Here is a 27,792-nt window from a genome sequence, read left to right on the forward strand (position 1 = left end):
AAGGGTCAATGAAACAGATAAAAAGTTCCTTACTCTAATAGAACTTGCAGTTAAGTGGTAGAACTACAAAATAGATGGGGCAAAATGTAAATTATACAGTATATTATCAAGATAAATGCTAAGGAGATAAAGTAATGCAGAGAAGGGGCTGTGATTTGTCAAGGAGAGGTGTCCGAAATTTTATACAGGGTGACCGGGGAAGGCCTGCAGAAGGGATGATTACTACAGATCTGAAAGAAGTGTGGGGGCTGGTTAGGTGAGTATCTGGAGGTAAGAGCCTTCCAAGAGAGGAAAAGGTCAGTGCAAAGGTCCTGAGACAGGATCCAACTTGTACATTCATTCCGAGAACCTGGAGCCCAGTGTGGCTGGAGCAGAGAAAAGGGAACCTAGCAGGTCAGGTCAGAGGGCTGAAGGGAGGGAGGAGGATGCCTGAGGAGAGTCCAGCAAGCTGCCGTAAGCATCTTGTGTTTTACTCTAAGAGAGGATGCATCAGAGGGTGAATAATGGAATTTCTCCCTGCATAAAAGTTCATGTAAATATCCTTCAACACTAAATATATAATTTTGATTATGCACAATTTCCTCAAGGGTGACATTATTACACAAGACAATGCAGTTTAAAAGGGTCTCAGTCCTTTCCCTGTGGTTAAAAGGATCACGTCATTAATATGAAACACTCTGAATTCTTTGCAGCTAAAGGTTCAATTTTAGCTAGTGCTTTTCCATGCTCTGAAAGGCAACAACCAGTGTGGCTAAGAGATTCAACAACAGGAGGAGATAAAAAAAAAAGGAAGGGAGGTCAACCAACTCTCTGAGGGCAGATGCCCTTTGGCTCTTTTCAAAGAGCCAATCTTCCCCTGTCATTTTTGACCCTGGTTTCCAAACAGGCCAAATTCCAAAGACCTTCTAGAACTCATAACATTTTTCTCCATAGAAACAATGTTATCAGTGATGTCAAGACCCTCAGGTTAACACACAGAGCTTCTTTTCTTTCTTTAAAGAAAAATAGCTGATTAACTCTACCCAGGTATCAAAGAGTAGATTAAAACTTTATTCTTAGAGTACAGTATGTAATTAGAGAAAACAGAAAACCACTGAAGTGAACCTAAGGAGGTGCTGACTTACTTCTAATGAGCACTCTTATGAAATAATGCTAATGATGATACTATGTTCCTTCTCCGCCAGCATCATCCATTTCCCTCTTTTTACTGGCTCTGTCCCATAGCCAAGAAATAGATCATCTGTTTTATCAAGTAAAACAAACTGTTCTTTAACCCCATGTCCATATTCTCCTCCATGACCACACTAGACTTTGCTCCACGTTACAGCAGAACACCTCAAACGAGCTGACTATACTCCAAACTCCTAAGACCCATTCCCTCCTCAACCCATCAGTCAGACTTGTGCCCCCATGACTCCACTGAAACTATGTTTTGTTTCTCCCAAGAACATCACTGGCTTAATTCTTGTCGAAGTCAATGGTCCTTATTCAACCTGCCTCTTCAGCTGCATGGAGCCTGGCTGGTAGATTCTTCTTTCTTGAATGGGTCTCTTCTTGGGTTTCCATGCCATCATCTGCACCTGGTTTCTTCCTGCCTCACTGGCTGTGCCTCTCTGTCCCTTGGCTCAACCTCCTCCTCTCCAGACCTCTAGGGTTCTGACTCTTCTCCCCTCTCTTTTCCTATGAGATCTCATCCATGGCTTCAAATACTAGATAGAAACAAACAACTCTGAACTTTGCTCCTCTAGCCTGGCCCCCTTTACGTACTCAACACATCTCAAATCTAATGCACCTTATACAAAACTGTTTCCAACTTCCAATTTGTGTGCACCGCACTCTCAAAGTCCTCCCTATCCCAGTCAATGTACAATTATCCATCAGCCATCCTTAATTCTCTCTTTCCTTCTTGCCACCTATATAATTCATTAACAAGTCCTTTTGGCTGTACTTCTCCAATACATGTTGAACCTGATCACTGTTCAGCACCTACAGTAAGTTAACCTTGGTCCGAGCCACCATTATTTCTCTCCTACAAGAGCCACCTCCCTGACTGCTCAGCCTTCCTTCTTGCCCTGCGAGGATCCATCATCCACACAGCAGTGACGATGATCTTTCTCAAGTTTATAACAGATCAAGTTACCTTTCTGCCTAACACCCTCCAACAGCTTCCCAGGGAACTTAGAGTAAAATCCAAATTCATTAGAATAAAATCCCAATTTGATCCCTTGGTCTAAAAGGGATCTGACTCCTGCCCACTCCCCCTCTGCCCCTCTCCTTCACTTTGGTCAAGTGTAGGGCTCATCTGGGCCCTGGAACATACCAGGCCTCTTCCTATTCCATAGGCCCTGCGCTGATTTCCATTTGCCTGGAATGCTCTCCCCCACATCTCTCCACAGCTGCCTCCCGCTCATGGTTCAGGTCTTGGTTGGAATGTCACCTCCTCCGGATTCCCCCTGACTCTGGCCCAGTTACTTTCTACCCCATGATACTTCATGGTACTCATCATTTGTCTTTTCCTTTGGAGGGGGTGTTATTATCTGTATTAAAAAAAAAAAAAAGTAATAATACCACTAAACTCCTTGAGGGCAGGAATGCTGTCTGCTTTTGTTCTTCGAGATCTCCTCCCAGTGCCTTGGGCACCGACCCTGTGGTCCTGGACCAGCTGGGTGTGAGAGGACGAAACAGTGAACTGAACCTTCTGTGCAGTCTCCTGGGGACTTCTGGAAGTCAAGGACTTTAACTCGGTGGTTCTTAATCTTTTGTTTGGTCACAGACCCATTTGAGAACTGATATAAATCCAGATCTGTTTCTCTGTTTAAAAAAAAAAAATGTATGCTGACACCATGTGGCACACAGTTTCAGGGATTCGCTAACCCCCTGAAGCCTGTTCCTAAACCCCAGGTTAGAGGGAAGCTGCTTTAAAGGTTTATGGCGCTGACTTCATACTAGGTCTAGTTTCACTTTCATACTGTCACCTTGTTTCCTTAATTCAGGAGCCAGCCTGATGTTCTTCTGGGTTGCTTTCTTCTGGCTTGCTAACAACAGAACAAGGACAGAAAAGAAGAAAGGAAGGTGCTCCTGGAAGGATGAACGAGAAAGGGAAGATAAGGGGTTAAAAGAAGACCTGTGAAAATGAGAAGCATTGCATTGCCCGCCATGGAATTTTACTGAAGGGGAGAAAAACTCCAGGGGCCTTCAGCAAAGCCTTCCAAGCATCGGAGTTAACGCGAGGGAGTTTGTGAGCTTTAACAAAAGTTATAAGGCGCTGGGTAGCTTTGTGGTAGAACATTCAACAATTAGCCACTTCGGGCCTAACCTGCGCTGGACTCCAGACCGGGCACTGGGGGTGAAAGGGTGAGGAGAAGAAAACGGCCAGCCCTGGCTGATGGAGCTCCTTCCTCAGAGCAGACAAACTCTCTTTCCTCAGAGCAGACAAACTCGGAAAGTCATTCTGGATGCTGCGGTGAAAGCGATGAAGGAAGCAAACGGGGTGCAGGGAAGGAGCGTCCCAGGAGGCTTTAAATAGAGAGATCAGGAAAGGCATCTCTGGAAGTGACTTTAAGCTAAGCCGCGATGGATGATAGGGAGTCAGCCATCCAGGAGGGTAGCCAGGTGTTCCAGGCAGAGTGCACGTTCTGTGCAAAGGCCAGAGGGAGGGAATAGCTGTGTGTTTTAGCTGTGAGCTGAAGAGGGGCTAACTGTGCTTAGAGCCTTGGTGGGGGGTGTTAATGGGAAAAAAAAAGTCCACCCTCTGGAGAACTCCCAACCCGTTAGTAACAGGTGATCAGGTGCGGTACTGATGAATGAGCTCGGGGGATGCTGTCAGTGTGCCTCTGCAGCCCCATCTCCCCAGTTCTTTCTTGGGGCTCAGGACCAATCAGATAAGTAAGAAGCCCCCCTTTCCTGTTGAGGTGCTTATGCAGAGTCTCTGCTTCCACATGGTCCTGGCCTGGCTTATTCTTTACATTTATAGATTGTGAGTGCCCCACTCCCTCTCAGTGAGGAGGCAGTACTGTCCTCCAATCTTATTACAAAGACAGAATGAGCTGCATTTCAGAGTCAGATGTTTAATCTCGTGGGGCTGTAGTTTCTGTTACCTTCAGCTGGTTAATTCTTGAGATTGTGGGGAGCCCACACTTGTGGGTTCCCACACGTAAAGGCATACACGTACTCCTCCATCTCTAAACAAAAAGCTTTATTCATCAGGACGAGTATTCAATCTGTTATCCGTGTTTACTCCCCTCCAATTCTGAATCTGAAACCAGAGGCACGTTAATGAAGCCTTGGACAGAGGAGGCTGGAGAACACGGCCGGGTGCCAGCATCTTCCGCCTAAAATCACAAACCCAGGCTTTCCGTCCTCAACCCAGCATCACTGATGCCTTTTCTAACAGGGCACCACTCAGTCACAAATCAACTCCAAAATGCAGCACTTCCAACGAAGCACACGTGAGGCCAAAGTTATTTTCAATAACAATAATTCAGATTCATAGACTTTACCGACTAAAAATCTCATCTCATTTAATTCCCACAACTGGGCCAACATGTATTATTATCCTTATGTTATAGAAAACCAAACTGGAACTCAGAGACTCTAGATGTCTTGCTCATAGTCCACAACTACTAAGGAACAGACCGAAGCTCATGCCTTCAGACCCCAAATCCTGTTCAGTTTCCACAACTCCACGTGCTTAGAGTGGTGAACGTTTCCAGGTCACTACGCCAACAGATGCCACTAAGACATTTAGTAGGCCAGGGACACTAAGAGGTTACCCCCAAGTCCTTTAGTTGCTTCTAATACTTTTGGACTAAGTCTAGTTTAGATCCACTCTTTTACCAAATTCCATGATATCATGGCTTCTACTACATTCCCAGTGACTGTTTTCTTTAATATATTGGGTGCATGCTGACTTTTATGGGCCAGGCATTGTGCTGGGGAAACAGCAGATGCAAAAGAGAAAAGGTCTCTCTCTCTTTCCTTGTGGAGCTTATAGTCATGGGGGAGTCAGGCAAATAAAAAACAAATATATTTAATTGCAAACCATAAGACAGGCCACGAAGGGACAGCAAGCAGTGGGAGCACCGCAGAGGGGAGAAGAGAAGATCACTGCTTAGAAAGTCAGAAAAATCTGTGCCCAGGCTGTCTGTACAGGAAAGCTGTGCAATGCTGAAAGTTGACAATTTGGTGAAAACTTAAAAATTTGTGTCTAGGTACAGCTTTCCACATAACAATACAATCTAGATTATCCCATAAAACCCCATCCCAAACACTCTATGCTAACGACAGCCACAAAGATTCCTGCCCTTGTCCCCATGGAACAACAGCAGATTAGAAAGTTAGTCCATCTGGTGTTTAGGGAACAATTTAGAGCTAGGCCTTCCTGCATCTTTGATCATGGTAATAAACCTGGTTATTTAGGAGAAAATAGTTAAAAAAAAAAAAAAAAAAACCCAGAGGCAAATCCACGTGGCAATTTGTCCTTTTGAAAAACAAAAAATCCAAGGAAACTTAAAATAATACCATTGGCTATAAGGAGTCGTATTTTGATGATGGTGTTGTGGGTGCAGGGGGAGAATCCTAAGAGTGCAAATATTTATTTTTGCATCTGGACTATTATCCGTCTCTATGAAGATGGATGGGTAATGAACAAAATGTTTCAAAGCCACACTTTGGCCTTTGATCACGTGGTTCCAGCTGCAAGGACATCCTTGAGCGTGTCAACTGCAGGATGAGATAATGAGGCGGGGAGAGACTGGAGAGAAAACATGTGGGTTCTAATCACGGGCAGCCTTGAGCCGGCTGTGATCTAAGCCAGCAGGTGGGGGACTCCAGCGTCACTTTACTCCATGCACCCGAAGTGCTCCCACTGGCCCCAGGGCATGCAGCTCTCATGCCAGCGGAGAAAACACTGATGGGGGCCGGTTCAGCCGAATCACTTCCTTACTGTGGCTCTTGGATGGCTTGTCTTCAGTGTGCGGCCTGCCACCACAGAGGTTCTCTGAGACCCCTCCCAGCATAAATGCTTTGTAAGTCTACACCCCTAGATCCCCCACTGAAATCCCTTTTCAAAAGAAAATTCATCTGCCTTGTGAATTTGATTCACGGTCCGGTCCGTTTGTGCCCTGCTGGGAGTGGCCCCTGAATTTACTGCAGACCTCCAAGGTGGCAGGTGTTGTATCCAACGCTGCAAATACCTCATCCCCCAGAACCCTTCCTACAACCCTGAGTCTCTTGTAAGAAAAGCTGTCCTCTACCTTAGCTTGGTATCTCACTGTTCCCCTTCTGAGTTTATAAAATAGCTTCACAGTCTCTAAACCACAGTCTTGACTAAGTCAAAGGGGGAAAAGAAAAGTTTGGCAAAGAGCCCAACTCATTTTAGGTACTTGCCTAGCGGGGAGGCTAGCTGAAAAGTTACAGACTGGTTAAGAATTAAACTCCTTCCATTTGACTATCAGTCTCTAACAGAAAAACTTCTGAATAAGGGTAGTGAAATAAAACAGGGTGACTAGCACACAATAAGTGCTTACAAATCTTGCTACGGGTACTGAAAACCAACTGTGTGCCACGGGTGTTCACTGTTGCTATCAAAGCTCACGCTACTTCAGCAAGATAGATCTGATTATCCCCGACTCACAGGTGATGCACACCTCCAGGAGGTGAGGTAAGCTTCTCAAGGGCACACAGCTAGTAAGTGCTAAAGAACAGATCAGCATTCTTCTTGGGATTTTTAAGCTCTCCTTCTTAATGGGTTCTTACTGTGGTGGTTATTGTGCTAAATTCTCCAGTCTTATTTTATCCTTTTGACATTCTCTATGTAGAAGACATTATCCCCTATGTACTAAGTATTATTATCCCTAATACACATGAGGATATTAAGAAGCAGTGGGTTAAGTAACTTGCCCAAGGCCACACTGCCGCTAAGACCCTACTAAGCGAGCCCATCACTGAAACCACACTCATCACCTCTGAATTTTGGCCTTGAGCCTGGTAACTTGACACACCGGGGACAATTTTCTTCACCTCACCAGGAGCGACTTCACTGGTCGAGCGTTAAGACTGCACTGTCACAACCTAAATTCTGGGGTCCTTTACTGCTTCCCTCCCTCTCTGCCTCTCTATGGGAGGAGTTGACTCTAAGGATAGATAACATCACGGTAGATCCCAGTTCTGTACTTTCATTCAAGTTCACAGAGGAACATAAAAACTCTCACTCGATTCAGAGCATAGTGCAAACTGACAATGAATTTGTAGGGTCAGCTGCAGGCAGCTAGTGGGACCTAGACAGAAACTCCATTCTTTAGCCAAAACTCTCCCAAATATGGTACCACGAACAATGGAGTGTGGACACAACAAGGGTGTGAATGGTTCAGGGTGGCCCCATCACCAGGAGCCAGGACATACTCAAGACTATGTTCTCCTAACAGTGCCTAACAGCTTCATCTCCACACACACAGATGTCAGGATTATCAGCAAAATATAGAATAGAGGCTTTATTTGCAGCCCATGCTAGTGTGCATACATTAGCTCCAAGAATGGTCTTTCCATTGTTGTTTATAATAACAAAAGGAGTGGAACACCCTGAATAACCCCCAGTGGGGAAAGAGATAATCAAATTGTGCCTCTTCTATAGATCGGACATCTGCGTGCCCATCAGAAATGATGCTGATGGATCCTGATATTAAAAGATGCTCACGCTACAGTGTCAAACGACAAAAGTAGATGATAAAATGCTTTCCATTTTTTTAGAGATTATATAGTGTAGCAGTTAAAAGGAAGGACTATGGAGTCACAACCCCTAGCTCTGCTACTTGCAGCTGCCCGACTTTGGACATGTTACTTAAGCAATAGACATCTCAGCTCCATCACCTGTATGATGGGTTCTTACTCCTAGAGTTACTGTCAATATTATGTGAATCAATACATGTAAAGAGCGTAGAACAGTGCCTGGCTCATAGCAAGGGTTCAAGACGTTTTTTATTTTTTCAAAATAAAATGTGCTTACATGCATAGAAAAAAGCCCGAAGGGCACCAAGGTGCTGAGCGTGAATCTCACTGGGTCATACTGATAGGATGTTTTGCTTTTTCCCTACTGTTTGCTCAATTGCATTTTCTATTTTTCCGTAATAAAACGTGCTTTTTTTTTCCTTTAATAAGAAAGAAAATCACATTTAATTTTTTAAAAATCCTAGGCTTTAATGAGAAACAGAAACCTCACCGAAATTTGTTTTTCAAAAACGTTGCAGGTCAGGCCCAGTAATGACAAACCTGGAGTCTGGAGAAACGGCAGGGTGTTTCCTGTCTTTTCTAGACAGTTCAGTGCCCTAATAACAAGAAAGACTTTGCACCCCAGCATTTTGGTCCTGAAGATGCACAGGCAGGGAGAGGAAGAGAGCAGAGAGACAGGAAAGCCTGACTTCATTCGTAGTGATCCACTTAGTTGAAAACGTCAGGAAGTTTAGCGGATTAAAGGCATTACGGCCGCTATTCATAAAGGTGTGTTGTTAGAACTTCCAAATAGCAATCTGGTGAAATCAGCCTTGCATAGCCTTACATGAAAGCCTGTTACAGCACTTAAAGTTTCCTAGGGAAGGAAAAAGACCCCAGGTGTTACTTTACCTACAGAGCAGCTGCCTGGAAGATGCTGTAATGTATCCTACGCGGCCAATGCTATAAAACAGGTTACCAGTCACAGAACTAGGAAGTTTGAGCCCACATCACCCAATGGTAGCACTGTAATGAGCAGGAATGAGAGGCATGTCCGCATTCTGATAAGAGTCACAGCTGTACACATATTACAGACTTGGGTCCCTTCCTACGAAGTCCAAGGACATTTAAAGCTGCTAGAAGTCAAGGTGCAGAAAGTGGGTTTGAATTTCAAAATTCACACACACACACACACACACACGGGCGTGCGCGCATGCATACACGCACACACACGCACAAGACCAACCAATCAACCAACAGAAAACGTGCCTAATACACTAATCTCACAAATGTACCTGGGATGGGAAGGTCGTGGCAAACTCTGGGGGAAAAAGGAGGCTCACTGTTACTGAGCCCCCATCAGTATGGCAGACCCTGAGCTATTTAAGTCAATTGACACGAGTTTTCTCATGTCTAGCTTTATACACAGGGCAGTCTTGTAAGGCTCTAAATCAAATACCAGAGACACAAATTTCATTTTTTCCCACTGTTTCTTATGAGATCATAGAAGATGTCTCAAAAGAGAAGACTTCTTCATAATTAGGGGAAGATGGGATCAAGGTAAGAAGTCTAAGAGTGGAAAAGAGGTAGGATTTGGATATAGGCAGCCTTGGGAGTGAATTCCGGCTCCCTGAAAAAGCTAATCTGGGTGAGCTGAAACTCGTCTACCTGCCTGGGCTGTTTCTCATTTGGCCTGGGTAATGATGATATGATGGTGGTAAGACAGATGCACAGAGTTTAGATGAGGTGACAGATGATCAGCAGACATTTATAATATGATGTGTTTGGTGCTATGATAAAGGAAAGTTCTAGGATATTATGGAAGCAAATAAGATGGTCAGCTATCTGGTCCTGGCAGTTGAGGTGGTTAGAGAAGACTTCCTGGAGGAGGTGACACTGAATGTGGATAAGGGTAAGGATCGGTCTATGGGCAGGACCGAGTAGAGTTGGAAGAGAACACTGTGGGTCAAAGGAACAGCCTCTGCAAAGTCTATAAAACAAGAGAGAGGGTAGTTTGGGGGAATAGTTAGGAGACCAGTGTGGATGCAGAAAGGGGAAGAGGGGCAGGAAATAATGGGGGCCAGATCTCGAAGTAAGCCTTGTAACAAGAGTTTGAACTTGATCCTGAGAGGGACTGGGAAGCTAAGACACATTCACTGCTATGGGAAGCAGGGATGTAGATACACCAAAGGAAAGTCACTCAGCTCTGTTGCCCGGTTCAGAAATCTCCCTCTGCCGCTTACATTTTATGTAATTTCTTTAGCAAACTTAGCATTTAAAAAATCCTTATGTCTAGCCCATGGGAGCTCCAACGACCTTACAGCTCATCTGTTGCAGGTTTTAGAGATTTTGTTTAGACTTCACTGAGTTCAACAAGCACCCACCTTCACGCAACTCATTTTCAATAATCAAACCCTAAATCTTATACAGGGTTGGTTGGCTGTCTGCTTAACTGAGATTATCCTACAAGTTTTGATCTGAAAATAAACTTAGGTGCCATGTGGCTCAATTCCCTCATTTTGTGGGTGAGTTCTGGCAGAGAGAAAGTAACTTGCATGAGATCACAGAGTTCAATGACAGATCCAAGGTGAGACCTCAGATCTCCAGCCCCCAACCCATGTTTTGCTTTACCCCTCTCCCTCCCTCCTGCCTCTCTTCTTATAGGCCAGGGATTCCAAATTCCCATCCCAAAGTCAGGGAGGTCTCATGGACACCTGTGCAGCGAAGCAGGGCCATGAAATCTCATTTGTTACCAAATGCTGCAGGAAGGAACAGAAAAGATGGTTGAACAGGATGGAAGTGATCAGAAGGGAAGCAAGGTAGAGTGCTCTTATCCATTTAAAAAAAAAAAAAAAAAGCAGTAACATCACAGCAATCGAGGAAAAGGATCAATTCTATTTACACGAAGCACTTTAAGGTAATGAAAAGTGCTTCCAGCATTACTACCCTATTTCAAAACATTTATCAGATGCCAGGGAAATTAAGCATGTGCAGGCACACAGACCGTTTGGTGCAAATGGTTTATCTAGCAAAATACCCAGGGGAAAAAAGATCTGAGGAACTTCAATTTTCAACTGCCAAGTAGATCAAAGACACAAGCAGCAGAAAAAGAAATACACAAGTCTAAATTTAGTCATCTCCCACACTGGCGACCTTCTTTTCCAGAGCGTGTTGGCGGCTGCGTGGACACAGCATGGTGTGAATGATTTTCACCGGACCCTCTGTCTTTGCCTGAGCAAAGTCCTAAGGGTCATGCTGAAGGTGCTGATTTGCAAGTATGCTCTGCTCGTGTCTCTGAAATTGCTCTCAGGGGACAGGGAAAGCTCTGGAAGGTTTTGGACTCAAGAAGTAACTGAGGAAAGGACAACAAAGGTAAGAGAGAAAGGACTCACAAATGAAGGCAGACACACACACTTTGGTGAAAATGAAAATTCACCGTGAAAGAAAACTGAACATTTCAATAAGGAGGCCTCTCTAGTAATGGAAAAGCAGACTAACTGATTTAAGCTTGAAATACACAGACTGAGATTTCTGAAACATCTGGTTTCTGCTCCCCTGGGTCCACAAAACAGGGCTCCCACACTGACGCGTCTCCTCTGACGAACACAAGGGATAAAGCACAATGATGTTCTTCTCCCATTGTGTGGACGGAAAACATTTTGACACATTCTAAATGGCACCATAAAGCAAAGGATCCATGGTGTGGGGCAGGGTGTAGCAGGCGGTTACTGTAATGCAGGCTGATGTGGGCAGCCCATCACGGCAGCCACCCCGGACAGGTGGCGGCTCCACACCCCGGTACCCACCTCTCCACGCCCCTGCTGCAGCCACTCATCAGCGGGCTCAGGCACCAGGCTCAGTGGAGATAAATAAATACCCAACCCGACTTACCTTTCAAAGGAGAACTGACTTCTTCAAGGACTGGCTTTTGTCCTCCAGCCAACCTGTCAAACCTATCTTCTCCTGGTGACCGTGAATACACCCGGCTGGCTAAATTTAGACTTTGAGAGCCTTTTCTAACCTGCCATTTCACTCCAGAGAAGGGCAGGTCAGTTTCTCCAGGGAAAATCATACTGCCAACCCCATCAGTGTGGGGAGATGTGGGTGGGTCCTAAGGGGGCTCACAGATTCCCTGGTCCTTGCCCAACACCGCCGGGAAAAATTCCTTTCACACGCTCTGGGCATAGGGGCAGTGAGTCTCATTTTAAAGACTTCCAGGAAAGGAAGTCCACCATGTTACTCAATAACCCAATTCTTCTGTATTCTACAGAGTCCTTACTGATGCTCTCTGGGAGACAAGAAGAAAACGGTCTCTGGAGCCCAGGGTTCCAGCCTCAGCTCACCTCCAACGGTGTGCAGGTTACTTAACCTCCATGCACCTCAGTCTCCCCATCTGTAAAATGAGCAGACCTCACCGGAGTAAGTGAGGGTTAAGTGAGTAAATCTGGGTACAGTGCCTGGCTCATAGCAAGTGCTGCGTAAATGTCGCTGCTGCCACTCCTATTAACCCAGCTTCTCCAGCTGTCTGGCCTCAGGCAAGTTCACCTCTCTCACACAGACTCTGCAGGAAGGAGTCTGGCAGGATGAAATGAGGGGAAGTCCCAGAGCCCGGAGCCCACTGTCGGGCACACAGGGAGTGCTCAGAGATCCCATTCCCTTTGCTGTGGTCCAGAGCCTCTGCTCTTACCCACTGCACTTCACCTCGGGTTCAAGGACTTGAATCAAAAGAGTATGAGAGGGAAAAAAAGGTGGATGAGAAACCGCGACTCCCCAAAGCCCATCTGGTGGCATGTGGAGTAAAAGCAGTGGCCAGCGCAGGCCAGGGTCAGGGCTAACGCTTTCTTTCTAAATGGAGGTGCTGGGGATTGAACCCAGAACCTCATGCATGCTAAGCACATGCTCTACCACTGAGCATGCTGTGTGACTCCAGAGAAATGACCTAGCCTCTCTGAGTCAGTTGCATCCTCTATAACTTGAAGGTGATGGCAACAGTAGTTTTCCCCTCACAGACAGATATACAGATGAAATGGAATGTCAATACAGATCTCATTTGAATCCAGCCCCACTGGTTACAAGCTCTACTCCCCCACCTGTAACATCGAACTCACCAGCCAGGCTATGATGTGCACTAATGCACGACTTAGAGCACCCTGCACAGGAGAGGGGTGGGAAGTACTTGTCATTTTCCACCCTCAGTGACCTCAGAGCCCTACCTCTCCCCTCCCCGACCCTGCCCCTACTTGGAGTGTTCTGGGCCTGTTCTCTGGTTGCCTGTGGGAGATCTCGTTGCTTAGGACAGAAAGCATTTCTCCAGCCTTCTCTCCTCCTGTTGGTGGGACGGCTGCGGCCCCCTCTGTTTTACAGCCCAATTATGGCAGGACACCCTGGTCACTGGGTGTTTGTGTAGTGTTTAATCATTAGGAGGTGGCCAGTCCCAATGCTGTAAGCCCAGGGCATCTACAGATAAGTCAGCTATTGTTTCCAGTGTCTGTGTTCAGAAGGCTTCTCTAAAGGGCACAGAGGTGACCTCTGGCACAGCCTGGAGCTGGGGGAGGTGACTTCTGAAGGGCACAGTGGGACATGGAAACTAGAGGTGAGGCTTTAAGTATCCAAGTGAAGCACCAACCAGCCTGGAAAACACACAGTCAGTGTGCAGAGAAAGGACAGCCTTTCCCTCCATCCCATTTCCCTCCCTGCCAAACTTACATTACTCCTTATCCTCCTCACCACGTACATATCCCACTTGTTTCCCAAGATCCACCTTAAGTCCCCTCTCCTCCAGAAATCCTGCTCAGCCTACCCTCTGCTCCAGCGCTCTCGTTCTGACCCCTGAACCAGAAGGCATCGGCATTGCCCTGCCCACGCTGCCCTCTCCCACAGTTGCTCACAACCCGGTCTTTGAGATAATGAAAAAGCCTTTGGTATTTTTACAGAAGGTGCCACTCCAGACTCCTTACCTACAGGGCTAGCTCAGCACCCCACACATGCCAAGTCCCTGGTGAGTGCTACACCAGCTGGATGGGACAGCCACGCCTGAGTCATCTCAGTCAGGCTGGCACCTGGTTGTCACCAAAGACCTCCTCAGTGCCACCCACCCTGCTCAGGGCTGAGTCAGTGCTGAGAGTGAAAAAAACAAGTGTTCGTAGTGAAAAAAGCCAAGTTCTCCAGCTGGGGAGACATAGCTCATCCGGCTAACACTGGAGTTCAGTTCAACAGGTGTTGACTGAGCATGTACTCTGTGCCAGACACTATGTTATCAGGTCCTGGAAACGCAATGATAAAATAAGATAATCTCTGCCTTCAAGCTTAGAGAAGATAGAAAAAAAAAAATAGTCGAGATTTTGTTGGAAGTGAAAGGATTGCATGGAGTCCTTCCGGGAGCTCTGAGGAAGAAAACTTATAATGTCTGAGATGTCTAGTAAGGCGATGTTGGAACTGAACGCTGAAAGAAGTGCATGTGTCAGCCTGGCAAAGGCTGGCAGGAGAGGGCACTCCAGCAGAAGGCACAGAGACGGACAGCACCGTGCAGCGTGCCAGGGACCGAAGAGTTTGGTGCCGTGGACCATGAAGTGGGAGTCGAGAGGCTGGCGTGGCAGCAGTGGCCAAGGCTGAGTGGACCGATCCAGAGGCTTGCACTTAATTCTCTGCGAAGCAGGGCCACGAAGGGTTTTAAGCAGGTGGGTGATGCACATGGTCAGACCTACACTTGGGGAGGATCACCGTGGCTGTGCTGGGGCTGGTGCGTGGAGTAAAAGGACAGTGGTGGTGCGAGCTGAGGGGCTGTGCCAGGAAACGCAGCACATGAAGCGGGTGAATGGGGGATGCTGAGAAAGAGTCCCGGCTCTCTGGCTCCAGGGGAGCTCAAATCTGAAGTCTGGGAGCTGACCTCTGTGGCACCAGAGTGGCTGAGTCATTAGCATGACAAGCGCTGCTTGTGGACAGACATCCTCCCCTACAGACTTCCTGCAGGGACACTCAAGGCCAGGGCCCCTATTAGCTCCACCAGCTTTCTGGTTTTGCCCTGCTAGCCCTTTATTCCAGATCATTAAGAGCATAGCCCTCTGGGAGGGTACCTCGGGGCCTTTGTTTAAAGTGAGAAGCAAGGACATTTAATTGCCTCAGCTAGACACTCTGCTTTACTCTGGGCTCCCCTCCCCTCTACCCCCTGCCTGGTCAGTACCCCAAGCCCTCCCAGGGCAGCTTCAGGCCGCAGCTTGTGTCTTGAAACATAATCAGTCTGCGTTTTGAGGCCCTCTGTAAATCATGGCTCTGATCTTTACTTCCAAAAGCAGAGCTGGAATTATAGCTTGGCTCAGAGAGACATTCAAATCCACAGGGTCATAAACCCTTTCAAGTTCTGTTTCAAGACCTTTGCTGGGGATTTTAACAGGTTTGCACCTCTGATGTTGTTACACTGTGGTTAGTCTGCTGGGTTCCAGAGTGGGACCTCCTGCCAGGACGTGGAGTGTGCCGACTACTTCAGCTTTTGCCAATTACCCGTGGGGGTCTCAGGCCTTAAATTGCATCTTCTGCTTTTTCTCCCACCATCATTCCTCAAGGACAGGAGAAGCAGGGGGACAGTAGCTGAGTGAGACTGCCCCCCAAAGCCAAATCACAAAGAGAAGGGTAGGTTGTGGCACAGAAGTGATATAGGCAGGTGGCCACAGCGCTGGACCTAGGGCTGGCAAGACCCACACTTACATCCTAGATCCCGGATTTAGGCACTTCATCCTTTCTGTGCCTCTCCTTCCTCGTCTGTGCACCTGGCTTCTAAAGCAAACATGCAGGCAGTGGGTGAGTAGAGCTCAGTGGCAGATCACACGCTTAGCATGCATGAGGCCCTGGGTTCAGCCCCCAGTACCTCCATTAACAACAACAAAAAAGCAAATGTGCAAAGCATTTAGGAGAATACCTAAAACACAGTAGGTGCTCGATCAATGAGAGCAGCTGTTGCCAACATGAGACTCAGAGGCCAGAACTACAGATTGCAGGCTGCCAACAGTCCTTGGAGGAGTTTAGACAGCCTCCCAAGGGACCTCCATCCCTCGTGTGCCCCGAGCTTTCACGAGCTGCTCCCACACTGAAAACGGAAAAATGATGCCTTCTCCCTGCAAGAGCTCCTACAGCACAAAGCAGAGGGCACCTGGAGATCCACCCTCATCTGCCCGGACAGTACGTAGCTTCTGGCTGATGGGAGGAAACCAGAGTGGCTTCTGCACGCGCTACCTGTGCACCCTGCAGATGACGACCCGCCAGAGTGCCACCCAAGGTGCCCGGCGGTGCTGCTGCGTGTCTCCTCCAGCGCTGCAACTGCCGTGCTCTCATGGGTTAATCATGGTCCACGTCCAGGAAGCCCGAGGAGGCAGCAAAGGAGGACTGTTTAATTTTTTTAGCCTCGTTTTGCTACCAGTAAGGTTGGGAGTCCCTCTCCCCAAATCTCAGGGTAAGCTGAAGGGAGAGGCGGTGATAGAAGTCCTTGAGTCAGGGGGTTTGAGGCCACTGAGCCATGCAACCAGCTCATTTCCCTCAGTCTCCATTTAATCTCCTCCATACAAGCTTGCAACATCCCTCAAAATGTCAGTCTCTTCAGATCTCATTTCAGGCAATTTTACAGTCCTGAGCACCAAGGATTAATGAGGGAGATAAATCAAAGCGTGCAATGGACGAGGGGAAACAACGGGGCTGGAGCGCACACAGCCAGCCGACCTCCTGTGCCTGACATCCCGAGACACGAAAGCCACAGGGATCTCTACAGCAGAGCCCACTCCTGGAGAAGACGGCTGCAGGCAGACCCTGAAGGCCACCAGGTGTGACCAGGAGGACAAAGGCAATTTTGAAGCCTCTGTCGGAGGTCCTGGCACTGAAAAAGCTGAATGTTCCTAAGAGGAAAACACTCCTCCCACAGCTTCAAGCGTCCCTAAAATCCTCCTAAGGAAGGACAAACATTCCCTCGGTGGCAGCAGGGCCTGGCCGGAGCCTCACCCTCAGATGGGGACATGAGACCTGGAGGGGGACTGTCTTAAAGGTCAGTGGTCCCCATGCTGTCACCTTTGTGAGCACCTCAGTTGGTATAAAGCACCTAGGATATGCTCACCCATTGCTCATGAGCTCTCAGCGAGGGCCGCCTTTCTGGAGGGATGCCATCGAGTCTCTGAACAAAGAGGGAGGCATGCCCAGTGATGGAAAGCAAAGGGTCTGTGCCCGGAGACCTGAATTCAAATCCTGACTTTGCCCCTTCCGGCACTGCGGCTTTGGGAAGAAGCGTCACCTTTCAGGGCCTGTTCCCTTATATGTAAAGTTCATGGTCTTGTATAAACCCAGTCAGTCCCAGTTTTGCCCTCCAGGACTCCGATATACCATACAAAGCCTTCCAATCACATAAAAATCACAGGGCAGGGCTCCAAGTTCCCTGACACTGCCCATTCCCAAGGCTAACAGCCCTGCTCTGGACAGGCAGAGCCCCTGCTAGAGCTGATTTAGGGAGCAATGTACTTCCAAGTCTCATTAAATCCCGAGTCAAAACACTCACCCAAATAAACACAATTCACTGCTTATCGGTCACTTGGAATTTTATCTGGATGAAAATAAGACTACAATCCTATGAGCTTCCACTCCTAATATAATTTTGGTGAAGTTCCAAGTTAGAGCAAAAATCCATCGTCATGTATGGAAGGCACATGGCCCCCCTACTCCTGATTGCAGCTCTGTCTGCCCTGCGCTCCCCTTTGGGAAGGTTTCACTTGGCCCTTCAGCCCTGGGCACTCTGCTGTGCCTGCCATCAGCAACTAACTGCCTCTCCCGCTAAGTGCCTCTCAGCTTAGCTCTGAAGCCCAATGAGGATGGACAATGAGGCTTTCTCGCCTCTGGAAGAGGTCTGCTCATGCAGAAGACAGCCCCTCAGCCTGCTGGGTCTGCACACTCCAGGGGCCCTGCACAAGCCCCATGCTCCTAACTGAAACACCATCACACGACGACACCCTTCACTGGGACCATCAGAGACCGTAACGTTCGTGGGGTCTCGCCCCGCGTGGATGAGTCACAGTCCTGAGTCATTCTGTAACTGTCCTTCAAGCGACAAACAAGAACACTGAATCCCAGGAGCTCAAGGACCTTAAACACCAGCAGGTCTGGCCACACGGATGAAGGAATGGTAGGAGCAGGGAGGGGGAGGCATCTTGTCCAAGATGCTCAACGGTGGCAGAACTGGATCTCTGATAAGGCCTCTTGGTTCCGAGTGCACTCCCTCCCTTAGCGCATGGGCTGCATTCATCCTCACCAAAGAGATGTGTGTGGTTTCATCAGTTACTCAGAGTTCCTGCTTCCCAAACACACGCTGAGATGACTTTGCTCCCCGAAGCCTGGAGGACAGAGGGTCTCTGGGCCCCTAACAATCTCCCCGGCCTCGACTGGCAGAGTGAGGGCTGCAGCTGATGCTCCTGAAAGGCTGTTTCACCCAGCCCTGCATGGTAAGCCTCTCTTAGGAGAGGCAGCCTTGGGAAAATACATTTACATGCAAGGTAATCTTGGATGAAAACTCTGGGCAGGCACAGCTGTCCAGCATGAGCAACTGAAAGGTTACACTGTGACAAGGGACACTTCTCCACAGCCGGTGGAAGGGCTGCCTTTATGCACCAGCCTTATTTCAATCAGCTTTTAAGATTTCAGTCTCAGAAATCTCAGCTAGGCTGCTCTTCAAATGCGACAAAGGATATTAAAGGAAACAAAGGGAAAATCCGAAACTGATGAAGAGATAAGCAGGCCTATTCTGACCCTGGGTAATGTTTCTAAAGGATCTCTCCAATCATCACTGACAGGAAAAGTAACCTCCCGCACTTTATTACAGTAACAGCATGTTCTCAAGGTAGGACAACATTTAGCCTTCAAGGCTACCCTGGCCCTTCCAGAGCACACAGATTCTCTGACACTTGGCACATGGAGTTATGATGGCTCATTGAGGCTTCTCTCCTATCTATTTGACCGCAAGCTTCTTGAGGGCAGGGAGCGGGGACTATGTCTTACTCACCAGGATCCCCAGGGCCTGGTGCATAGTAGGTGCTTTGTCAATGTTGAACAATCATCATTGCTTGCTATAAGTTGTCACATATCAAGACACTGTCCAAATACTTTGTTGAAATACAAACGACCCAGAGCATTGTTTTAAATTCCTCAGCCAATTCGGTCACCGCGTTCCTCATCCATGTGCTCACTCCCCCGACTGAGGGGAGCTGCTGGGGGCCATCAGCCAGATGGCACAGCATGGTCCCTGGCGTCTGAGAGCTATGTAGTAAATCTGTGACAAACTGCATGATACAGAGTTGGTTAAATAACGGAGGGGGGCTGGCATTAGGCTCAGGCTGCCACTTGCATGTAATAAAACAATGACAGTCACTAAGCCGTTCTCCATGTGTTTTTTGTTCTCACAGGCACCCACCAAAAATGTCCTTCTCTTCACCTTTGAATTTAAGTGTAGCCCTGTGACTTCCTTTGGCCAATGACAAGTGAGTGGAAGTTAAAGGAGCCATTCCAGGGCAGAAGCTTTAAGAGACACTATGTGGTTCACCACGCTCTTCTCTTTGTCATGGGGACTGTCATTGCTCTACATAGCTGTCCTTCTGGGATGCTCAGTCCTAGGGTGAGAATGATGTACAACATAGCCTTCCACTGCTCTACAATGGCCAGATAGTGAGGGTGGGTTTGGGGAGTTATTTGTTACACAGCATAACCCAGCCTATCCTGATGGATGCAAAGACTTGCCCAGGTACCCAGATTAAAACCCATGATGTGATTTTCTGTTGCAGGGCACAGGTGTAGTCAGATTCTGACCTGGGATTGGGGGGGGGGGGGTTGCCCAAGCTTTGGGTTGCTGGGGGAGGAACCACAGAAAAAGACTTTTCTCTCTGTCCACTAGTTACTGCTTTTGTATTGCTAGATGTCTTCTCATCCATACCTGGAACAATCATCACGTCTCCAAATTACCTTTAAATAACTACTGAAAAGGCACCACTTTTGGAAAACGTACTTTGGGGGAGTAACTGTCCTCCCAGCTCCCAATCACGCACACACTCCGCTGTGCTTCTATGATGACGTAGCCCAGAGCAAAGCTCTGAAGTTGGGTGACATTAGGGAGCAGAAGATTCCTGTGGGGCCACTACACTGCTTTTTTTTTTTTTTTTTAAGTGAAAATACTGCATGCACAAGAAATGATACCCCACACAGCATTCTTGCCCTTCTCTTTACAGCCCCCTGGGAGAATTCCTTTGTGGCTTAAGGTGCAGATGGTTTGCTTCCTGTCAGCAAAACCCCCCTGTTCAGCACAGGTGGCCCCTGCCCACCTCTTCCACAAGCAGTAGCTCTGACTTAAAAAAGGAAGCCCCTGGAAGCAGCAGAAAAGAGGCCCTTGGGAAAGGCCGAGGCAGTAATTATTACCCCGTTACCACAGAAGTAGAGGTTTGCCTCTAAGGCTCCTTTTGTGAGCTTTAAAATGAAAGCGGCTTTCACTCTCTCCTACTTTGTTTCTCTTGCTACACACAAGCAGGACAAGAAAGGGGAATGGGGTGGGAAGGAAACAATGAAGATCACTGATGCTGGGGGCCTTGCGAGAGGCATCTTCTTATTCCAAGAAAATGAGTACAACCCTGGAATGCAGGACTCTGAAAGCGCTCGGGGGCACTGGTGGGTATCACAGGCAGAAGGAGCTGGCAAGAAGAATGAGAGAGCAAGAGAGGGGAAGGGCTGGGGGTGAGAGAGAGAGATGGAGAAGCGGGGAGAGGGGGAGAAGGGGAGAGGGGGAAGAGAGAGAGAGAGAGAGAGAGAGAGAGAGAGAGAGAGAGAGAGAGAGAGAGAATGAATCAAGTGATGGAGCCAAGCAAAGCAAAATGAAGACAAAATAGTACTGGACTAATTGGGAAGGGGGTTGGGAGCGGGAGGAAGGCCAAGTTCATTTTCACTTAGGCCAGCAGGAAGCTCAGTGCTGAATTACCACACAAATGCAACCGTGGAGGGCCTTACGGTTGGTACATCTGTACTCTCAATTTTCTCCCTTTTCTACGTGTCATAGTCTAACTTACATTTCTCCCTTGCCCTAACACTTCATTCTTTTAATTCACAATTGTCCTTTTGTTATACGTTGTTACTCTAAGCTGTTATAGAAAGAAGAGGGCTTAGTTATTAGTTAATTAATTAAACATAAAGGAAAGAAAACTGCAAAGTAGTAGAACCCAGATTGCCCTTAACAGCTTACAGGATGGAAGAACCATCAGAGTATTGATCTTTGTTCGGTACTTTATAAAGCACTTTCCCCCATCAACTCGGGGGCTCCTCACAGCAGTCCTGTGAGGCACATGGGAATTCCATCCTCATTTTTGAGACAAAACCCTGAAACTCAGGGGTTTTCACCACACCCAGGTCTCCTTACAGCAAACTCTACATCTTCCCTTTACACCACAGCTGCCTCTTGAAACAGAAATGAGTTGGTCTGTCTCAGCGCTGCCCAAAAGAACGTCCACAGTGATGAGATGTTGTCTATCTATTGCAGAGGGTCTGCACTCCCCAACAGGGTGGCCCCGAACCACTTGGGACTTGGGAGCACTGGAAAGGTGGCTGTCATGACTAAGAAGTGGACTTCTAACTTGGTTTATTTTACACTGCATGGCCACATCTCCCACATCTCCCTCGGGGCTCGCCTGCTAGGCACTGCAGATCTGTATTTTCTCTCTCCCACCACGTCGATCTAGGGGGAACAGGGCTCAAAGACTGGCAGCCAGAGATGGTATGAAGTGTGCCAGTGGGAAGATTAGGAAACGACAGTGCAGAAAAGACACAGAGGGCAGAGGGAACATTTTAGGGGAGCCTTCCTTAGACCATGGCCCAGCCCTGCAGGCCTGCAGACCCCAAACCCTGGGGAGAGAAACTCCAGCAATGCCTCAGGTGCGACACAGTGGTGGGCCAGGAGCAGGGTGAATTCTTCAAATGACTGCAGAATGTCTGCAGGTTCTGGGGGTCCTGGGTTTCCGGCATCACTACAGGGAAGGGTCAGCTCTGGCCTGGGATCCTGAAACTGCGGACTCCTCCTCCAGCAAACAACACAAGCTTGCAGCCGGTCAAAATCCACAAAAGGCACCCCATCTCCGAACCTCCAAAGCTGCCAAGGGTAAACTGGCCCAGCTTTGTGTCAGAAAGGGCCTTTCCCAAGGTCTGAGACCACAGAGGGATAAGGGGTGAGGGCGAGCCCATCCGTGCTGAGTTTACTAACCCTCTCATGGCTTCAAGATGATGAAACCAAGATAGTATCTCCTCTCCGAGGGTCAGGGCTAGGAATTCACGACACAATGTTTGTAAGGTGCTTAGCACAGCTCCCAGCATAGAGCCCTCCATGGGGAAATGGCAACTGTGACTGTTTTTATTATTTTCTGATGAAGGTGTGTATTAGTTTTATATTGCTGCTGCAACAAATCACAATCAACTTGTTGGGTGAAAATAATAAATAGGTACTCTCTTATAGTTCTTTCAGACAGAAGTCTGCATTGGGTCTCATGGACTGAAGTCACGGTGTCGGCAGGGCCACACCCATTTCTGGAGGCTGTCGGGGAGCGTCTGCTCCTTCACCTTCTCCTCCTGTTAGAGGCCACCCCCCTTCCTCGGCTGTGGCCCCCTCCTCCATCTTCAAAGCTAGCGAGGGCAGGTGGCATCCTTCTCACATCTCATCACTCTGCCGTCCTCTCCTGCCTGCCTCTTCCACTTTTAAGGACCCTGTGATTACACTGGGTCCACCTGGATAATCCAGGTCCATCTATCTCAACGTCAGCTGATAAGCAACCTTAATTCCCCTGGCCATGTAGCCCAACATATTCACAGGTGCTGGGGATTACGCCGTGGATGTCTTTGGGTAGGGGTGGGGGGGGGGTCACTCTCCCTACCCCAAGCTTGTTGGGGGGGTGAGGGGAGAAGACATTCCCATCCGTGCACCCTCCAGTCCACAGACCTCCACAGGGGCTATGGCTTCAGGAATAGCTGGGACGGGAACCTACCATGTGGTGAGGGCTCCCCCCAATTCCATCTGCTGGCTGGGGAGCTCTGGCCTGGACTAAACTCCTCTCCCCAGGTCGGCCTGAATCTGAATGCACTGCTCGGTGCCAGGAGGCTGTGTTGTTCCACACAGATCACAAAGCCGAGCGGTGTCCTGGGCTCTTGGAGATCTTGTGACACTCCTCCTGGCGAGGAAGGAGGGCTCGGCTTGGCAGGCTCCTCACACTGTGGGACTCCCTGTTCGAGCTGAGGCTTGGACGGCTCCGGGCACCAAGGCCAGAGTCCTCAGTGTAGACAGTCAGGTTTACACAATGACCGAAGCCCAAGTGAGACGCCATCTCAATACCTAAAATGTGCCGAATTTGCAGGGCAAAGAACACCTTGTAACAAGGAAAAAAGCAGTTTCTTCTTCCTGTTTGGTGATGTGGGAGGGCAACTTTCCTTTGCTCACGTCTCAGACTGACGTTTTACCAAGCAGCGTGAGTTTTTTGCTTTTTCTTTTTATTACTACCTAAGTTAGTAAAAGCCACTGGTATTCACTAAGCATTCTAATGGTTGAGAGAAAGTTACCAAGTAGTTTTGCAAAGTCCTTCTGAGGATCTATGTGAACAGGAGCCTGACTTCTGTCCTCCATGTGCTCTCTCTCAATGACACTTAGGTGACCAGGGGATGCCGTCGGGGGGGCATCCAAGTGCCTCGGCCCACCGTGGGCTAGAGCGCGATGCCAGAATGGACTGCACTGATGCTCTGGGGGCACAAAGAAAGGGACCTGAGAGTGGAAACTTTCCCAGAGCAGAGCTGGAAGCTTTGAAAGCACTCAGCTCGCTGGAGTTCAAGAACTTTTGACGGGTGCTGAGGAGACAGCAGTGCATGCCACTGGCAAAAATTCAACAAGCCATCTGACTGTGCCAGCCCAGTCTCGGGGCCCTTCTTGTCCTATTTCTTCTTCCTCCCAGGCTGCCACTTCAGAGACCTCTAGGCAAAAGCTCTCTCTACTTGTCTGTTATCTGGGGCCAACAGCTTGTAATCAGCCACCTCCATTTGTCCCTTTTGATCCTCCCTTTCCAGCTGGCTGGCTTCAGTTTGCTAGAAGCAGCCCCTGATGACGATCAGGTAAAAACTGGAGCTCCTGGGTGGCAACCCTAAAGAGTGACAGGAGATCAAGGGCAGACTTAGCATGTTGAATTTACTATCGTCATTTATTATTTCTCAGAAGCCAGCTGGTGACATATGAGACTCACAAGCAGACATGGTCTAGGCTCCCAGTCTCCGAAGGTACATGTTATTATCAGTTACTTTTAATAACCCCAAAGATACCCCAGCCACATCCTGCTGCAAACAGCCACAGCCTGCCAGGAGGGTCAGCATCCTTGAGGGCCTCCCCTGGGGTAGCCGTCCTCCAGGGCTGCACTGCCAAAGTTAATGATGTTCCTGTTTGTACAGTGAGGTGACCTGCCCTTCTCGTGCTGGTCTTCCCTTGGCTGAGCTCTAATCAGAAGTCAGCTCTAGGTACTTCTCCCATTTCCTTTGCAGAACTCATGGAGTTTGCTGCTTGTGGGTGAATCCTTAAGGAAATGGCCGGGTTTTTTTATTAAAAATGTCATGGAAACATCTTAGTTCTTTTTTCAGGTTAAAAGGGAAGAATTCTGGAAAGGTGCTCGGTTCTCTGCATTTTTTTCAGTTGTCTAAATTATTTAAACACTGTATTTCCAACTACAGGGGTAAGATTAAGATCACCTAACTTGTAGCCATTTGCACACTACTGTTCATTTAACAACTTTACGCCATCTGTGATGTCCTTCCTTGCTAGATCACATTAAACTGTCTCAAGCCTACGCTACCCTTACCCCAAGCCGTATTTGTTAAATCATGGGTTTGCTGTGCTAGTTATAAGGGTTTTTTTTTTTAATTAAAATTAAAATGTAATTGTTAAAAAGAAATATTTTCCTGTCTACCATCTAGAATTATTTCCTATACTATTAATGTTAGCCTCTCACTTTGGGAAACACTCATCTAGAATATACTTTTGGGAAGAGGTTTACATGAGGAACTTTAAAGAAATAAATCTACTACTACTTCAACTTAGCCAAAGATAAAGCATTTCTATGGTCTGTTTACACTAACTTTGGGGATTAAAGGAATTTAACATATTCAAGAACAATGCAGAGTATCTCACAGCCTACAGGTCCACCCATATGAAATAGGAAATTTATAAGCATTATTAAATCTTTTTCCTAAGCCACCTGAATTTTTTCTTCAAAAAGTGGTCAGTTATCTATTCAGTCTTTAAACATCTCTTTTTTGGGGGGGGGGGGGGTAGTAATTAGGTTTATTTATTTATTCATTGTTTTTAATGGAGGTACCAAGGATTGAACCCAGGACCTTGTGCACACTAAGCACACACTCTACTACTGAGCTACATCCTCACCCCCTCCATTCAGTCTTAACTGATCACATTTGAGCAATTCCAGTTTGGGCAGAACATCTCCCAGTCTGGGAAGAACCAGAAGACACTGCTGTCCATTTGGTCCCACCACAGAGGCTGAATGGGAACAGCAGAGTGAATGCCACCCATCTCTCCAGCTCCCACCCAATCTTCCACCTCCAAAAAGCAGAAACAAGCTCAGCTGTGATCTATAATAATTCCATTAACCCTGCAATGAAGCATTAAATTAAACTGCCTAGCGCAGACTCCGCTTCTGCTACGAGGGGAAATGTACCTCGTAAGGCCTCCACTTTATGCTAATAGATTTACTAAGCAACTCCATGTTTACAAGAGAACACACATAAGCAAAATAATTTAGCAAACAGTGAAATCTCCAGTGGGACTGTTAAAACAACTGACTTTTTTTTTTTTTGGCTGATATTTACTCCAAAGAGTTTAGTTATAGAGATTCTTAGCCTTAGAAGGAGTAGTTTGCAAACGGCTTTTCAAACCAATACTTTAAATAAAATTACAGGAAAAAAGCTGACTTGAGCTGGCAGTGGAGTGGAGCAGTCTTTTGTCAACTCTGGTATAAATCACCACCTTGGACAGTGGGGAGACTCTGAGAAGGACACATTCAAGTTGGTGGCAGAGCCTGGGCCCTGGGCAGATGTCAAGTTCCCGACAACTAGTTCGGCAGTCTCCACCCCAGCCCAAGCTTCTCAGCTGCCCCCGAGAGAAGGTGAAGGTTCCCCTGCAGTGAATTCCATGTGGTGGGGTGAGAGCTATAGCTCGGTGGTAGAGCGCAAGCTTAACATCCCCAGTACCTCCATCAAAACCAACCAACCAACCTAATTACCTCCCCGCCAAGACAAATTCCATTTCTGGGGGGTAACTTCACTGTCTGTCTCTTTAACAATGGTGCCCTATTTCTCCGAAGCCAGAGAACTACAGGAGTCCTCACGTTCTCTGCAAAAAGTATGTCGGGCTAAGAGAATAGCAAGAGGCTGGACCCGCGCTACTGAGAGCTGGCCCTCCAACGTGTGAGATTTCACATCCAAAAAGAGCACCGTGATTTCCAACCACTCACATCGAAATTCCATGTTATGTCTCATCAACCCAGACGTGGAAAGAGGTCAAGTATGCCTGAAAAATCCTTCAACAGTCAGATCATTCGAGGGTACTGAGAACTAGAAACACAGCACATCAGAGCTGGAAAGGATCCTGGAAATCATACAGTCCAAACCCCTTCCTTAACAGATTGCTCATGGTCATGGAATTGGTTTGTGTCAGAGGAAAGACTAGAAACTTGAGGCCAAATACTCCTCTTTATCGTAGTGTTTTCTGAAGCTCTTTTTCTCCCTGAAGCAATGAAGACCAGTCAAGCTTTACGATGTCGACTCCTCAGCGTGTGGTGTGTAAAGCTACACATGGCTAAACCTGCCTCCCAGCCCCAGGCAACAGGAGAGCTGTGGGCAAGCCTGCTCAGCCCAGGCCAGGAGAGCACCCTTCTGCACACAGACCTTCTGTGCATCACCAGGGACTCTGTTTCTTCTGAGGCACAATCCCTAGAAAGCTGGCTGACAGGGGACGCAAAGCAGATCCCTGGGGCCCGCTAAACCGATCAGCATGCAGTAGCAACAGTCAAAACAACAGCAAGAACAACGCCCAGCCTGAGCTCCTGGTGTTCCTGCCGTCAGACGCACCACCCCACCCAGAGCCAGGACTCAAGAGCCCTTCTCCCACCTGCTGAGCCAGCTCCTAACCCCAGGCCCGCCTCCAAGGCCTCCCAACCTCTGGGAGGATAGGCTTCAGCAGCACCCATCCACTCTCACTCTCACCACTCTCAGTTCTCAGGCCCCTCTGGAATGACCTCCGCACCTGGGCAACCCCAAGGGGAGCAAGCTTACCTGTCAGCATCCCCAAGGCCCAGGGAGGTGTTTCTTTGTAGGGTCTCCCGTACCACAGCCATCCCATCAGGGAGCCGGTTCAGGCGGCGGGTGTAGAGGCCAAGCCCACCATCGGTCATGTACCTTTGAAAGGAGAAGAGGAGGATGCAGATGTATGGTTAAAAAGCAAGTCCTGCAGCATCTTGCCGCTCATATCCAGAGGCCCTGCACGGTCATCCTGTGCTCCAAGGGGAAAGGAATTGAGGCTTTCCCGGGGCTCTGTCACTGATTCAACCCAAAGGATCACCAGCTTGCTAGCAAAAATAAAACTCAGTTAACCCAAACTCACAGGAATCTATGAAACAGAAGGGAACTAGGGAATCACATTAATTGTCAGATGTATTCATGACAGTCTTTTTAATGTCAGCAATTATATCAGCAGGTGTTTTACCTAAGAACTGTGAATGGAACTGACAAGTCATGGGCAAATCATAGGGAAATAAACTGCAAGACAGCACAGTGGAGAAAGTAGATGAGGTTTTAAGAAGGGGTGGAAAGAAAAGGTGGAGGATACAAGAGCCACCTTTGTCATCAGGGGCAAGTTGCTTCTCTGAGTCCTGGGTTTTACATTTAAACTATGTGATTATCATAGCTTTCCTGCATTACAAGGTGGACATGAGAATGAGTGAGATAAGGGACACCAAAGTGCTCTATAATTTGTATGAGACCATATAAACAGAAGAAGTTATT

At 47.8% G+C, this 27,792-nt stretch overlaps 1 protein-coding gene across 9 annotated transcripts in view; it reads right to left on the bottom strand.

Annotated features, from left to right (window-relative positions):
* Nucleotides 1-27,792, bottom strand: part of NAV2 (neuron navigator 2) — a 690,497-nt gene that overhangs the window by 88,677 nt on the left and 574,028 nt on the right. For all 9 annotated transcript variants that reach the window (XR_010383379.1, XM_064492508.1, XM_064492507.1 and 6 more), the window contains one exon: nucleotides 27,064-27,186. Coding sequence is in view for 8 of the 9 variants with exons in the window: in XM_064492508.1 (XP_064348578.1) it covers nucleotides 27,064-27,186 (123 nt within the window). In the remaining variant the exon portion in view is untranslated. The remainder of the gene's footprint in view (nucleotides 1-27,063; nucleotides 27,187-27,792) is intronic.

This window comes from Camelus dromedarius, chromosome 12 (assembly GCF_036321535.1).
Source record: "Camelus dromedarius isolate mCamDro1 chromosome 12, mCamDro1.pat, whole genome shotgun sequence".
NCBI classification, from domain to species: Eukaryota; Metazoa; Chordata; class Mammalia; order Artiodactyla; family Camelidae; genus Camelus; species Camelus dromedarius.